The sequence below is a fragment of the Sinohyriopsis cumingii genome, chromosome 11, assembly GCF_028554795.1.
Source record: "Sinohyriopsis cumingii isolate HCF-2022 chromosome 11, ASM2855479v2, whole genome shotgun sequence".
NCBI lineage: Eukaryota > Metazoa > Mollusca > Bivalvia > Unionida > Unionidae > Sinohyriopsis > Sinohyriopsis cumingii.
The window spans coordinates 76616364-76633766 of NC_142971.1; the positions used below are offsets into that span (position 1 = coordinate 76616364).

Genomic DNA, 17403 nt, shown 5'->3' on the forward strand with positions numbered 1-17403 from the left:
GTAGCTCGCAGGTGCATGTATCCATAAATAACTGCACGCACCGTGTTATCCCTTCTCAAAGCCTGTTTTACAGCGTCTATAATATGCGCCTGGAATAAATTGTCTCTAAAAGATATCTTTCCTTTCCTGTATACTTTAGATATATCTCTTTAATCCACTGCAGCATCACCTCAATAATAAACCCAACCTTCACACATACGATCCATACTTTTGGTGCCTGAATATATTTTAGCTCCCTCACACCATGAACAATTATCATTGGCGGCAACACATTTCCTGCTGCGGAAACTGCAAGTACTAAGGTTAGATGCTTTTTATCCGCAACAGTCGTGAGAAATTTCACTTTTTACACCTTTCTTTTCGACGGTTAGTGAGACCAAAGTACATAAAAGTTTAATTCATGTTAATTATCATCCTGTCTTTGCAGTCATCTTCTTTTCAAAACAAGCTACATCAGCTTAATATATTCACAAGTTCAGTCTCTCAGGTGTTTTTGACAATCTTCCCGAACGTGAATAATTTCCGTTTTGACTGGTTGGCTTTGCTTTGCTTTCATCTGAGTCATTCAAAATATCAGGTTTTGAAACAGTAACTCTGACATGTTCCAATAATGTCGTAGGCATGAGAATTTAATTTCACATATTACACCATATCTCTCCCTCATTAGTTACCACCATGTAAGACCGAGGTGTAGATGCCTCAGATTTAATTGTCCCTGATGAAAAATTGATCTTTAATCCATACTTTATTCCCTACCTGAAGTTTTCTTTTCAAATTTCTGGCGGGATGTCGACGATCACAATTTCTCTTTTGAGTTTGCTGTTGATAGTTTTCCGATTTCTTCAGTTTCATTAAATCTCGCCATTTCGGCACCAAGTTGTTTGGTGCCATTGGCAATGCGGTTTATAATTTTCTTCCCATCTATAATTCGGCAAGGCTGTATCCATTTGGTAATGGTGTTGCGCGATATGTCTAAAGAGCTATGTACGAGTCGTTTGTTTTTTTAAGCATTCTTTTAATTTTTTGAACAGCACTTTCGGCGAGACCATTGCTCTGTGGATACTTTGGACTACTTGTAAAATGCCTGAATCCATAACTTATTGCAAAATGTTTGAGTATTGCAGATGTGTATTGCGGAGCATTATATGAAACTGATACTTCTGGTATTCGTATAGCGCAAAGTTTGATTTGAGATGATTGGCAATTGCTTTAGAACCTGTGTCTTGCAATTTTTATATTTCGATGTATCGTGAAAAATAATCAATCAGAAATAAATGTTTGTCCATTCAGTTCAAACAAGTCTGAAGCGACTCTTTGCCAGGGTCGACTTGAAAATCATTTGGTATCATTGGTTCAGCTTGATGTCTTGAGTTTTCGATGCAATTTTAGCAAGATTTTACCAAGTATTCTAGATTAGTACTTAGTCTTTTCTACCAAACTGACGTTTAAGCGCGTTCTCTCATTTATGGTGACCATCGTGAATAGTCCCGAGGATTTCTTTGTGAAGTGATTATGGTACGACCAGGCGTGTACCTTTCATTAAAAGACCATTTTGAATTGTAAATTCACCTCTATCTGTCCAGTACGATTTAAGTTTTCCATCAATAGCGGATTTCTCTGGCCACCCCGTTTCACAGAATTGTACAAGTTGTTTGCAAATCGAATCATTTCGATATTCAGACTTTATTTGTTCAAGTCGAGTATTTGATGCAAGCAAATTACTAACTACGAAATCAACGTAGGAGTTAGTTTCAGTCTGAAATTCTCTATCCCTCTCAAAGTGATAAGTTATAGGTGTTCTGTATAGAGCATCAGCATTTAAAAGATGTTCGCCAGCAACATGAACTAAACAAAAGTTGAATCTCATCAAACGCATTCTAATGCGTCGAATTCTAAGGGATAACTCTCCCAAGATTGTTGTGCTCATTAATGGTACTAATGGCGTATGGTCAGTTTCAAGTTTGAATTGTGACCCAATTAAATAGCTACTGAAGCGTTCACATGCCCAAGTGATTGCAAGAGCCTCTTATTCTGTTTGAGAAATAGCGTTGCTCAGTTTCTGGCATACCTCGTGATGCGAACGCCACCGGTCTCAGATTGCTACCGTGCTTCTGCCGTAACAAAGTATCTAGTCCAAATAAAGATGCATCTGCAGATACGACTATTTTCTGTATGGATCATAATGTGCTAAAGTTGGCGAATATATCATTTCTTGCTTGATATCTCTTAAAGCTTGTTCTTGATCTGGACACCAAGTCCACGTGTTTTTACCGTTCAATAGCTCACGAAATGGTTTTGTTTTTTTCTGCCAAATCAATCTTCAATACAAGTGAAGTGTTGTTCAATCTCATTCGCGTTCTCCACGGCTATCCTTCTACGTGCTAATAGTCCTTAGAAATCCAGATTCCGATCTAGATTCTATTGTGCGAACTGCTGATTTTGCATAGTGTCCTATGTTTTCTTAATATACTTATTTTGCTGGACATTAGTCTCGAGAATGTTTAATTTTCTTTCCACACTTCATGCATTCTTTTCTGCTGACATTATTTTGTTGAACATTTGGGATTTTATGTTTCTGTTTCCCATATTTCAGTAAATACAATTTTACTGCATCCAGTTCAGTCATTCGTTCTCCACCAAGTCCAGACGCATGACGAAGCGTTCAAAGCGCTGAAGCCACTTTTAACAAGTTTCATGTCTCCAGAAGTCACATTTTTCCGGATTTGGAAACTGGTTTAAAGCCATTTTCAATGCTGATAATTTCAATCCAGTGTTTTTCCGCTGCCACCATGTAATGTTATTTGTTATTAAAGAATAACTACTGAAGGTATTTATTACACCAGATATCAAAACAGATTGGAAGGGAAGTAAAGTCTGCCTTGAGAGTATATTCTCCATGGAACATAAACCCTAGTGAATGTATAACATAAATCAGAGGTTGGTGTGTATCAGTTCTAGTCCAGTTTGGGATATCTGATTACTTTTACTGTCAAATTATATTTCAAAGCTAATTAGATTAAGGCTTACACTACACACACTAACATGGATCTGTAGATCACGTTGGACGATAACTCACTTTGCAATTTTTCCATCTAACTCATTGTCTTATAATATTAGTCTTCCACTCCTTGCTAAATGTCCCCCATTCATTCATCTGCTATGAAAAAATATATTTTTTACCAATTTATTTGGGGATTTTGAAATGTCTTGCTGTTACTCGAATTCCATGCAATTTCTAAATTTACAACTTCCTCTTTTTGATTTAATATAAAAGGCTTGTAATGCCTTCGTCTGACGTAATCGTTTTGTACGCATTGTCTTCTTACTGGGGTCTCAAATTAGTGTATTTCTGCAGCTGGTTCATTTTCTTTTACATCACACTCCTCTCTAGCACGCTTTTATGGTCGACGTATGGGCCTCATAGGTGAAATTTTAAGCAATGCAATTTAATTCCTTGCATGAGGCAAGGTCTCTTTACTACTTGAGTATCGCACTACAAACTTATATATAATAGTGGACATCTATAATGTGGTTCGTTTTAATTTAATTGTATTCCCCTTTATATATGCTATAGGTGATAACAATGATGGAGAGGAATCACGTTTTGTGTAAATGTCAGACCTTATCGTTTCAAAGTGTTTTCAACATTTCTCTTTATTTTTAAAGTCCTTGCGAAAACCGGAAGAAAGAAATCAAAGTTGACTTCCCCGTGTCAGACGAATTTGTATACATATGTATAGTTAGAAAAAAATCGCCACGCGAAAAGGAATCCAAAGCATGTTTATGAGGTCAGATTGTTTTGTAATAAATTAACCTTTGCATTTGATATCCTACCGGTAAGTTTAAACATGTAGTTTATGGTTGTTTCAAGGTGTGTTTATTCAACACCTGGGCATGTATTTATATGCAATCTGTAGGCATAATTGACACAAACGGGTCTCGAATTCCTCAGTGCAAATAGTATACACAGCATTACCTTGTTTTAATAATATTTTTGTAACCCATGGAATCAAAAAGATTGTCATCTTTTCTCAGTGACACATTAAATGTATGTCTAATAATGATTTTAATTTGCGAGATATTGTCATATTGTTACCCTGGATATAATACACTCTTGGTTATTTTGTACCTTAAACCGTATCACACATTAATGGACATAAAACACAATTAATTTTACTATATGTTCTCTACATTTCTTTCTCAATACTGACCTTTCCACTGTGTGATAATCAATGCAAATCATATGTTAATCTAAAATACCATTAAAGGTTACTTCACTGTGAAGTTCTTGTCAAAGACTGACCTGTTTTTTTTTTTGAGCTGCTGGACTGTCAACATAGCAGCATGTAAACGGAACACAGATTTCGCTTCCGGATCATCACCAAGGCTTCATTACTCAATGTACAACTGTCGCCAAAATAAAAACAACCAACACCGTGAGCTCATATTATCGAGAATAAACAGATTCCTGTAAATCCCCACCAAACATGAGTAAATAAAACTCTTCAATCACCACCAAAATAAGAGAGGAAAAAATGTTCTACAAATAAACTAGAACTACATTCGTGGGTACTTAACTGGAAGTATTCCGAAAGGCAGGTGCTTTCGAGGAAGGGGGTTGATAATTCTCTCTCTCTCTCTCTCTCTCTCTCTCTCTCTCTCTCTCGTATGAGATTTATCAGGATCTAGTTTTCAGTCTCATGACATTCAAACTTTAGAAGACAACCAAACATGATTGGTTTCTCAATATTCACTTCGATGACCAATGTAATGTGTTGTCTGATGAAAGAAATACCACTATGGATACATGCGCTACTCATACGGAGTTCATGGATATATTATTATATTAATAAAATGCTAATATTGACCACAAAAAGTGAATAAATGATAGCAGCACAAGATTAGTTTCTTTCATTTTATTATCAAATAAGCATTTTATTAATCTATTTTTTTCCAACATGCGGTGATGGCGGGTGGGGGAGGCACAAACTGAATATAATTTATTTCCTTTCCTAAGTCTTGGGACACATGATGTGGATAAAAAAATAAAAACATATGCGAAAAATACGGTTGGTTGTTTTGAAAAATATTTAGTTCTGGGTTTTATTGACACAAATAAATTCAGGTTTAAATTGATTTTCTTTTGCAATATAAGGTTAACATACTTTGAATTTATTGTTGTTTCTTTGTGATATGGACTATTTACTATATACTTTGTATGACATGCATATAGATTGCTATCTTCATTTACATGGGACAATTCAGATGTTTTTCATATTAAAGGTTTGACAACGAAAATAAACTAAATTATTCTCATTATGTTACTGTTTTCTGATAACACCTTAGTGCAATTCACAAAGTAAAGTTATACTTTTTAATGTATATTTAAGCGACTTCACCTGCCCATTTATATGAATATGCAGATATGAAGCTTGTTTCGTGTTATACATTTTGTGGTTTAGTGCATGATCACATATCTGACTCGGATACTTAGTGAGAGTCTTAACATATCAACTTCATTTGATTTAATAAATGCAAGTCTTATAAGCGAAACTGTTCTTTAATTTCATTCAGTAATGGTTATATCTAAATCCTCAAGAAAAAAAAAATTTCATCCTGGAAAACAACCTGGAAATGTCTTTTCAAACAAATATTGGGAATCATGGGTAGGACATAATTGCATGGACTGATGTATTTAATCTGAGTTATGGCATGCTGAGCACCTATTTGATGCCACTTATGTAAGTTTAATGTTGACTTTCTAATTACATTTATTATTGTCCAAAACCTATAATTTCAGCTCTCACTGGTTTTGATCAAGCAAGGACAAGCAACCCAATTGTGAATGAATATTCATATTTCAGCATGCCATGTGAACATCAGCCCAGCAGTGTGCCAGCATCAAAGTTAGAATGGTTAGTTGGTGCTGGTGATAACACTGCTTTTCCAACGACTCCAGAGGATAAACGTAGAATTGTTCTAGATGCTGATGGTAATAGGATTTTGTTGTTGATTTTGTGTATGTTAAAAAATTTTTCTTAAAATGTCTTAAAAAGCTTTATCTTTGGATAATTCACCATATATTACATTATGTTCATGGTTTTGAGAAGTGTTTCTTTGTTTCCACAGGAGTTTTCTTTGAAATAGTATTTAGTATTAGCGATGATACTCCTGAAATTTTTTAATGTCTCTGCCTGCTGTTTTTTTACCTTAAATTCTGATATTATGTATGAGTGATGCTCTAATCTGCTGCCATTGTTGACATATTGATGTTTGTTCAAATATTTTGCCTAATGCTGGAAACGCAAAACACAATCTGAAAAATGAAATACTGTATTATGTCAGAACATTGTGCAATGGGACCGGATAAAGTCCAATTCCTCTTGGTGAATTTAAAAGGATTTTATCCCATCTATATTGCAAAATGTAACAAGATTTCTTGATGTAATAATGTAATATTATCCATGTACTTATTACCAGTTAACTCTGAAACATGTCAAATCATTTTTATTTTTCACTCATCATTAATTGCAAAGAAATATAATCTATAAGGTGTGCAGAAAATGTAAAACGAAAAGCCATGTTAATTGTTCCATTCATTCTTTACATTCTTGTTAGTAAATTAAGTTGAGGAGGTTGATCGCTGTTGATTCTACTGTTGTTTCGTCTGTATTGCTCATTTTGTTAAAGTGATGACCTTTTCTACTGGCAGGAACTCTTCATTTTTTGTTTGTGAGGGTTTCAGACAACTTAAATAACCCTTACAGATGCCAGCTGTTTAACAATATTGTCAGTATCAAGGCTGTATCCTTGGAAAAATTCATTTTGAATGTTCAAAGAGGTAAGATTTATCTCCCTTTTTAATGCTAATTATTATTATTATTATTATTATTATTATTATTATTATTATTATTTTCAAGTATTATCGTTATTTCTGCATTTCCTAGCTTTGGACATGAATATATATAATTTTGGTTTGTCTTTGTTCTGCAGTCTCTAGATTTTAATCAGACATGGTATGTTACAGATATACAGTAACTACGTGTCATATTTCCTATAGATAGTTCCCAAATGACATCATCAGCCACCATATTTGTGGCCAGCTGGCAGATATACCATTGATTTTATATGGCGGTTGGAGGTTGAAATAAATTCACTGAATCTCAAAATACTTTTTAGAAAATGACATAAACAGAATGCAAATCAAGCTTTCTTATAGCATCTATAGTTTCATTTCGAAGTTGACTTTGCTTCAGTGTGCTTTGTTAAAAATGGTAAATCAGACAAAGTATAATATCATATCAGTGTTATTGTTTTGTAATGTTTTTAATTTTTTATATTAAATCCTAACCCTTTGATGCAATTTCACCATATTGGGAATAAAATTTGGAAACTAAGACAGATTGGAAGCTAAGACGATCAGCTTATGTTTCAAGATTTTCATTTCCTTACATTTCCCAAAAATACTTGATAGAGTTTGCTTATAAATTGGAAGAATCCATATTAACTTGAGACAATTCAATCTGACACGCGTGCTTAATCTTTGGACATTATGGCAAGGTTCACTACAATTTTCTATTTCGCTCTTGCACTGTTTTAGTTCCTGCTGACGTGACCTCCAAACCCATCTTGAAATATTCCAAATCAGTTGAAGGGACCGTTGGATCGAAGGCCACTCTTCTGTGCATTTTCGCTGGAAAGTAAGTGAAAGCTTCAGGTCTGAAATTTCTCTTTATGCCAGAAGAGGTTATGAGACCTATTATGTTGCTCAGTTCACAGTATTCCGAGTTTAATTTGCTAAAAATCAGGCTTATTCATGTCACTCATTTGCAAAGCGTTTTCATTAACATTTTTTGGCAGATTACTTTTGTACGAGTTAAGGTTGCATAAATTTAGTTTCTCCATCATTGAGCACTCATTAGTTGACAGTTGCACAACATTCCATTTAACCTGCAACTTATCCTGTTTCTAGCTTGGTATGCACTGCTAAGTATTTTAATTTTGATATGATGTTTCTGTGTTTGGATAAGAGAAGGAATATCTCTAAAACTGTGGTGAAAAAAGGCATAAAACCCTACAACAGCAACAGCATAATATCTGCAGATTTCATTAAATTTTCATTAAATACTTAAGTATGGATTGTTATTTAAGAAAGATAAATAAACTTTTAAAGGAATAGTGACACTAAAGAAAATGTTTCAGTTTTTCCAGAAGCATATATTGCACTTGAATTTTTTTTCGGTGTACTGTTTTATGACCCACCATAACTTTCAAAGAGTATTAAGTATTATATGTGTCAGTCATTCTCTCTGTCCATCAGTTTCCTTGACTACCATGTTCATGCATGAAGGAAATTTCAGATTCCATGGATGGGGCATATGTTTGCCTTTTTTACTTTTAGTCTCGTCACCAAAAGCCCAGATTCTCCAATGTTTTTTTAGATCAACACAAGTGATGATTAATCCACTAGGACCAGTTTTGAGCAAGGATTCCATTTGCATCATCCAACCAGATGGAAATAACTTACTCAAAGATACACCACAATGGCATACACTTGTCTAGTCTTTTATGCTGCAAAAGAAACTCATAATGAACGAGAATAGTGCATCATTGGGTTGTCCTGCCTGCAGTTGGGTTTCATACGATATACAAGGAAATACCTGGTTATTTTGCCCACAAACATTGCTTACCTCCAACATTTAACACATTAAAAGTTAAGAATATTTTTTATCTCTTAAAGCTTATGGTTGATATAAATTCACTGGTGCAACAACAAATATCCTTTGATGATATGGTTTTAAAAGAGAGTTTGGTAATAAACTTGAAAATAGGAAAGCCAATCAACAAATGTCATCTTTAAGCAATCCCTGTGTATTATGGTGTCCCTCAATACAGGTTTTACAGCATGCTTTACCCACATTATCACTTTGCTAACATAACCCACAAGTTTATATATATAACAAATCTTGTGATAACTTTGGCAAGTGCAAGGCCAGTTTTTAAAGCAGTAAATATGCCAAAAATGAACAGTTATTCTATGAGATGGATTGAAAACTTTGCTCTTATCTTTTCCATAACAAGGACTATATTTATTGCCTTGACAACACTGGATTGCTATAGTCATGACCATATAAATATCTTCTGCCATAGAGTTTGTCAATGAGTCTCACTCTACAATGGACATAATTTTATGAAGTTTAAAAAATGTCCCTTCTATTTTCTTTCTAACTTCAGCCCAATACCTGATGTTGAGTGGCTTAAGGATGGCGTAAAGCTTTCAGATACATTTCTACCTGATGGAACTCCAAGGTACAAAATAGATCCTGAAGACTCTACCGGACGGAAAATGATCATCTATAAGCTGGATATCAAGGATGAAGGAGACTATATATGCCGTGCTACAAACTCGTATGGCATGAATGAAGGCACTGTCAGGGTCATGGTCACAGGTATGAAAATTATTGGCAAAAAAATGAAATATTATATGTGAAATTGAACTAGTGTTTTGAAAAATTGTCAGGAATTCCAGAAATTGTTTAGAGTATTAATAACGTTATTCTTCAAATAATATTTCTTATTTTATTATAAATTATCTAGTGACATAAAGAAAACAAAATGTTGAATAAATATAGCTATACATATAACTCTATTACAGCAAAGTATCAACCAGGGTTGGTTATCATGGCACATTTTCAAAGCATTAGCCTGCCATACCAGTCTGTACATCAGTCTGCCATAATAGTAAGTACATACCATACCAGTCTGTACATCTGCCTGCTTTACCAGTCTGTACATCTGTCTGCCATGCCAGTCTGTACATCAGTCGGCCCTGCCAATCTCTACATCTGTGTGTAATACGAGTCTGTACTTCAGTCTGCCATACTATACTGTACATTGTCAACCACAGCCGACATACACCATCTTTAGACTGCATTTGTATTTATGAGTAAATGTCACATTTCTAGTTTGCAATGAAATCTGAAGGTGCAATTTTATTGCCAGTATATGCAGGATTTTCATCAGGCAACATCATATTTAGTTTTTAGCAGCTAATAACAAATGCTCTGGGATTTCAACTACATGTTTAAGATGATGCGTATTAGAAGGAAAAACATTACCATGACTATAGGAGTTTTCAGAATGGAGACTTGTTTCTCATGAAATAGACAAACATCATCATTATTTCTGTATATGCATATGACAAGATTCATTTTCACAGCTGTAAAACAACACTTTCCATTTTCCGTAGATGATGAACTTTTTATGTGAGGAAAACCTCAGTGTGATTATGATAATGTTGGTGCTATTGTATAACAAGGTACTTAATTTAGTTAAATATATTAGGCATGTTTTATTTGCTCTTGTTCATGAGCTACACCATATTTAGTCCACCGAAGCAACTATTATACTTCTTAATATATATTGTTCACATGTTGGATTTTGACTTGTTTGTGACAAAAACTTTTGAAATAGACCAACACAATTTAGGTAAGCATGGTTATAAGCTTTTTTAGATGACATGACAAGATTATGAAGTAAATCTAGCAATTTTCCTACTTGTTCTCTAATGTTTTTTTACATAGATTTTGTCTTAATTGAAACGCTTGTTGACAGGATTACACAAGAAAAACACGTTTACTAAGCTTGAATATAAGCATGTGTAGATAACCTCATCTTATTTTCATGTCACTAAGGCAGTTTTCCAACTTTCTAAAATACATTTTTAAACCTGTTTGGTTTTGCTGTTTCGACTGTAGTGGGCGAATATGTTTCTCCAACATCAGCCTAGTGTTTTACCATACAGTATATCTGGCAGATACCTCACTGTCTCTTCCACTATCATAACTGATTTTTCTATGCTACAGGTGCTCCCCAGTGGGCTGCTGGACCTCTTAAATCAACTCGCATTCCAGTTGGAGCAACAGCTAAATTACAATGTGATACAGTCTCCTACCATGCCACCAGCAGTCTACCCATGTGGATGAAGAATGGAGAGCCCATGATTGGTCAGTTTCTTTAGTCTTTATGACTTGATTCCATTTTTGGAAATTGTTATACATCATAAGCATTATGTCACTGCTCCCCCATTTTTTTATTATTTTTTGTCTAGGACATTGAGATGGAGTCGGATGTTTGATGATATCAATGTCAATGGTGCTAAAGATTCATCTAAAAGATTTATATTTCAGCATCTATTTTATTTGGATGGAAAATTGATTTGAATAATTATCAAATTTAATTTTCATATGCTAGTATCATTTATTAATCTCTTTCTTTTCAGTAATACTAAAGTTTGAATTACTTTTTGCTTGTTTTTGTTTTCTTTATCCTTACTTATTTCACAGTATTGAGTGTGTGGATACAACAGCTGATGGATACTGTATAGACACATGTGCAGTAATAATTATCCTGTTTTTAAGATGTTTTTTTTAAAAAGATTAGAAAGTAAAAGCAAAATTGTATTACCAGATTACGGACATGGAACTGTTTATCAGTTAGATTTGTTGATCTCTATTATTGAATCACAGCTAGTTTATGGGGTGGGATATGGGGTGGGATATACCTTATGTGTCTAATTTTCCATGGTGTCTTTTAATTTGTGGTTTGCAAAAAAATGAATCCATGAAAATATATAGTCCACACAATTTAGTGATGCTGCTGTATTAATTATTTGTTACTGTTATTTTATGCTTTTACTTCTGTTGTAGGATTAAACTCATGAAACAATAGCACCCATCTACCAATCCAAAATTTTATATTCAGAAGGATGTTCCTTATAAAATGATACCTATGTTTTGGATGAATTCTCAAGAGAAAGAGCTGGTTGTTCTGATAACTGATTGTACTCTGTGTGATGCTGATAACTGTAATTTGTGTCATTCTAACTGGTTGTACTCTTGTGTCATGCCGATAACTGGTTGTACTGTGTCATGCTGATAACTGGTTGTACTCTTGTCATGCTGATGACTGGTTGTACTATGTGCCATGCTGATGACGGGTTTGTACTCGGTCATTCTGATAACTGGTTGTACTCTGTGTCATGCTGATAACTGGTTGTACTCTTGCCATGCTGATGACTGGTTTTACTATGTCATGCCGATGACTGGTTGTACTATGTCATGCTGATGATTGGTTGTACTCTGCCATGCTGATAACTGGTTGTTCTAGGTGCCATGCTGATGACTGGTTGCACTCTTGTGTCATGCTGATAACTGGTTGTACTGTGTCATGCTGATAACTGTTTGTACTCTGTCATGCTGATGACTGGTTGTACTCTGTCATGCTGATGACTGGTTATACTCTCTCAATAGCGGTGGCCTAGTGGTTAGAGCGTCCGCCTCGGATGCGGGAGGTCGTGGGTTCGATCCCCGGTCGAGTGATACCAAAGACTTACAAAAATGGTACTAACAGCTGCCTCGCCTGGCGCTCAGCATTAAGAGGTTAGTGTTAGGACTGGTCGGCCCGGTGTCAGGATAATGTGACTGGATGGGACATTATGCTATATGTCTGCAGCATGATGCCCCAGTGCTAGACATCACAATAAACTGCCACATTGCAGACATCGTAGCGATATGACTGAAAAATTGTTAAAGCTACGTTAAAAATCAAAATCACATCACATCAATACCTGTAGCTGGTAGTACAGTATGTCATGTTGATAATGTTGGTAAAGATGGCAGCATATATTTATATAAGTAATTCACACAAGAAAAATACTGAAAAGAGGATTTGAACTGTTTTAGTTCACACCAATTTCTATAACATATGATCCATTTTAGCAAATATCAATTTCTAGAAAGCACCATTTGTTCCATAAAAGAAATAACTTTGATTGTCCACAAGTGATGAAACATTTCATAATTGGACCAGGTTTCAACCCTTTGGTTGTTTTGACATTATCTGCGTTTTAAAACTATTAGAACAAACATGCATTCTATGAAATTAGGTGCGATTTGACTGAACCACTTAAAATGTTAGTTTCTAGTGGCAATAACTCTCTTGAGAAAATTTATTACATGCTTAAAGAAATATTTGTTTTCATGTTCCTTTTGGCCTAACAATGTGTTAATAAAACTACAGTTTTGAAAATAATGAACATCGCTAAAATCATAATAATTTTTGGGACATTCCCTGTAAAAAAAAAAAAAAAGATTGTTGACTGTCTCATAGAGCTGGAACATTTTTAGGTTATAACCAGAACTAGATTTTGACCATTTGGCTGTTGTGACATTAACTGCTTTCTAAAACAACAAGCATGCATTGTGTGAATGAGGTGCAATTTCAGGGCTTCCATTAAACTGATATTTTATGGAGTCCTGAGGACCCTCACATTTGAATTGTATAGGGTTCTTACAATATCTTAAAGGATCCCACTTTATAGTTTCTTTAGTAAGTTCTGTGTGTATGTGTGCGTGTGTGTGTGTGAGAGAGAGAGAGAGAGATCTCACTAGAATTTTGGTGAGAATAGGAGTTCCACTAGCAAAAGTTGCAGTTCCCTCTCACAGGCACGTTGGGTATAAATGAAGTGGATAAATATCCATTATAATGCCAGGAATAGAGACACAAAACCTTGTCAGTTTCACTTACTTGCAATTCTTAAAATATTCATGTATTAAAATTGATATCCTCTCAGCTGACTTGGAAACACACTATAGAAGGCCTTTATTAAGACAGCAATATGTTGTACCCTCTGAAACAAAAATATTGGGCCAGTCATCTTAATTACAGAATTGGATGATTGTGAATTTAATTTTAAAGTTTGCAGTGAGCATGTGCTCAATCCAGAGTGCTGTATTTCATTACTCTCATGTTTTTCTTTTAAAATTGTGTTGATCTGTTTTTTTCTGATTTTGAAGTTTGCAAAGATCCAGCTTCTTTAACATTTTTTGTCGTATAAGATCGACGTCACACTGTAAAGAGTCTTGCTTATAATCTGATGCCATTTTCCATACAACCATAACTATAATGAAACTGTGAGGCTGAGTTCTAATTGATGAAAACCCTTCTGTTTTCTTGGAAATTGGATAAATATGGTGCTTATGAATAGAAAACAAGGAAAATTCTTACCCAGCAGTGACGTTTTTCAAGCAGATTATCAAATTTATACGAGTGGAATTAATGCGATGATACTTAAAAAGATAAATACAATATTTTTTATTGTTTTTTTTAATTATTATTTACCAAAACAGTGTGATATATATACTGGAAAGGATAAAACATATTTTTTTTTTAAAAAAAGCCATAATGATTACGACAAGAGCATAATGGCTGCTAGTATGGTTTTAATGCCCAAAATACTTAACCAGATTTTTTTAAACGGCATTTTTGTCCAAGTCTTGACATGAAAGCAACAAATAGTAATAAGATCTATTATTGTAGGGTTTTTCTTCTAATTTAATTTGAATTAGCTTGTTGCCCTATCAAAATCACGTGCACTATACTTATTTGGCTACACTCGGAAATAAACAAAATGCATAATTAATAAGCATGACCTCAACATACAGCGTAGAAAATCCTTGGGACTTCTATTTTGTGAAACCATGAACTTTTCTGCAAGGTGGAAATCGATTTGGTCAGCAATTTTTATTGCGTCCTACATGAGTCTTAAGCTGGGATTTTAATGCGTCATTTTTAATTTTATTACATCAGGGATGCACATTTGTGTGTTTTTGGAAGCCCTGAATGATTGAGCCACTTGAATTATACTTTTGAGTGACAGTAGTTCTATTTTGAACAGTTATTGCATGCTCATAGAATTACGAGTTTCACGTTCCCTTTATCATAACAATGTAATAACTACAATCTTGAAACTATTGGTGACCTGTGGCAACTGTAACATTACTAAAATTTTAAAAAATCACATTCTCAATCGCCTAATTTTGATGACATCTGACCCGTAAAGATGTGATATCTCATAGAAAGGGAACCTGAAAAGTGCTGCTGTAAATGGAAACTATTTGGAAATCGAGGGCAAAGTATGAAACTAAGACACATGCTCATAATATTTACCCATTTTTGTATCAAGCTTACCGACGTAAGAAAGTTGTCATTTCCATGCCAACATGTGCTAGACGAATAATGAGGAGGCAAGTTAGGTATAGGTTATTAATAAATGGTACGCCCAAATTTTAAGCAAATATCAAGGATTGAAAATACACTTCCATTGATTTCCATAGTGTGGATTTGCATCTGCATGTCTTGGGTACAAGTATGCAGAAACTTTTACTCGAACAACACATTTTAACTCTGAGCTTAGGAGTGGCTCTCCTGAGCCCTATGCCTACTACATTATTATAGTGGTAAATTGCAGGACATACTCCAAGTGGGTAATAGTTGTGTACATCATACCCAACATGAATTAAATGTCCATGACAGGCATATAAGACACATGCATGAAAATACTTATTTGGCAGGAATACATGGCGCTACTGTATCCTTAACCGACAGTGTTAAACTAGCGATTTATGGCCTTCACAAAGTGGAAATGAGTAGTCAAACGAATGATAGCTCTATATATTATACTGACAGGTTGTGGCGTGAAGAGGTTTTGGTGCGGAGATGGGACAGGATGTTATGACTACAACAAGAAGTGTGACAATAGAAATGACTGTCCAGGCATCCCCAGTGCAGACGAACAGAACTGTCCAGGTATTTGGAAAACAAAATCTATGGCTGATTGAATATTGTTTTAGTCACTTTTAAAGATGAAATGACTTTGGCACAGTGATTGGCATTAACAATTTCTTGTGATATATTTATACACTCTCCATACCAACCTTTTATTTGTTTGTTCTAATCAAATTCATTAGGGTACAACAACTTATGTTGTTTGCCATCTACATTTAGCAATCTTTTTGGATTGCTTGCATTTTGTGTAAAAGAGATCAACTCTGGTGTCGACCAAATGTCAAGATCACCGAAAAATGTATGGTTTCCACATGATATTTCATGTCCACTATCAATTATGGGTCAATGATTAGAGGTCGATATCGCTGTGATTGAAAGAAGTTGGTTTTTCACACAATATCATTAGTCCATTCTTCTTTATTTATGTTCCACGATAATATTAACAGTAGAAATATAACTTGCTACTTCTGTCTATATAAAATAGACAAAGGGCAATAACCCATGATATGAGTCAATCTTGTGCAAGAGACCACACATAATAGTGTGGACCCTCTTGATGATCTGTTCTAACTCGATCTAACCATATTTAGCTTCAGAGTTGCGGTGGATTTTTTTGTGTGTTTTGCCAGCCATCATTGCTCCCTACCATCTGTCACCATGCAGTCTATGAGTTAAGGACTTCGGTGGATGTAGAAAAGGGGCATTGTTCTCTCTTTCATATTCTACCCTGGTCTATAAAATAACTATGGTTTGCTTCTCCAGTATAATTAGTGATCCACGTCCTTCTTTAAAGAAAAATCTGCTACCAGTGGCCTTTACTTTCTGCTGGTACACAACATGCTTAGCTTCTCTTCAGATGGAGCTTCCAGCCTTGCTAAGAGTTTTGCATCTGTCAATAAAACTCTCCCAATCGTTCTATATAAAGATCCATTTTTGGGGCTTACCAAAAAATCACATGACCAGCATGAATGGAAATACACAACCATTCATTAACAGAGCTGCACACCATTCCATGCATAATAATCTGAGTACTTCTGCTAATCTTGACCTAGTGTGACGATATGCTTGTTTGCATGTATCGGCTCTTTAACTGCCATACTTTTTGACATTATGGACAATACCTTTCATGTTTTCCTTGCTCTTAGGAAACCAGAAGTTTGGGCTGTACAACCATTTAAACCATTGCTTCCCAAACTTTGTAGTAACACCCCCTGGGGGCAGTAGGAATACTCAGGGCGAGTGCTAACGCTGAATAGTGCTTCTTATGGGGTAAGTTAAGGGGGTGCTGAAGGTAATCAAAACAGTTTGGAAACCACTGAATTAAACCCTATCAGTCTCGATCGCAATAGAGATGATCAGCGTCAAAGAGACAAAGGATTGCTCTCCGGAAATACACAGAATAGGTTATGACCCCAGTCCAATGTCAGTTGGCAGCAGCTCACTCAGTTTATGAGACAGCCTTATCAGGATATAAGAAGCGATGTTTATCATGCTCCAAATTTCCTAAATCCCACTGTTGTCTTACCACCCCAACCACCCGCAGATAGCCGACTGGTAGGTGCCCTAAACCTGAACCTTAACTTGTGGTGGATTGGTCTTTCATTGGATTTGCATACTTTGGGGATGAACAATATGTGACCATTTGTGACAAACTGGAACCATAAACTGCTCACCTTTTGTTTTCCTAGGATAGGACACAGCAGAATGTGGTATGGTTGGATTTTCAATCAGCTGGGATGATATTTGGTCTTTGTGTACCGTCTCCAAATCCTGGTA

The 17403-nt window shown here is 35.2% G+C and overlaps 1 protein-coding gene across 2 annotated transcripts in view; it reads left to right on the forward strand.

Annotated features, from left to right (window-relative positions):
• Window positions 1–17403, forward strand: part of LOC149788788 (uncharacterized) — a 65171-nt gene that overhangs the window by 31782 nt on the left and 15986 nt on the right. For both annotated transcript variants that reach the window (XM_089974903.1, XM_089974904.1), the window contains 6 exons: window positions 5801–5992; window positions 6713–6841; window positions 7601–7700; window positions 9235–9449; window positions 10866–11006; window positions 15529–15648. In XM_089974903.1, the coding sequence (XP_089831029.1) occupies window positions 5801–5992; window positions 6713–6841; window positions 7601–7700; window positions 9235–9449; window positions 10866–11006; window positions 15529–15648 (897 nt within the window). The remainder of the gene's footprint in view (window positions 1–5800; window positions 5993–6712; window positions 6842–7600; window positions 7701–9234; window positions 9450–10865; window positions 11007–15528; window positions 15649–17403) is intronic.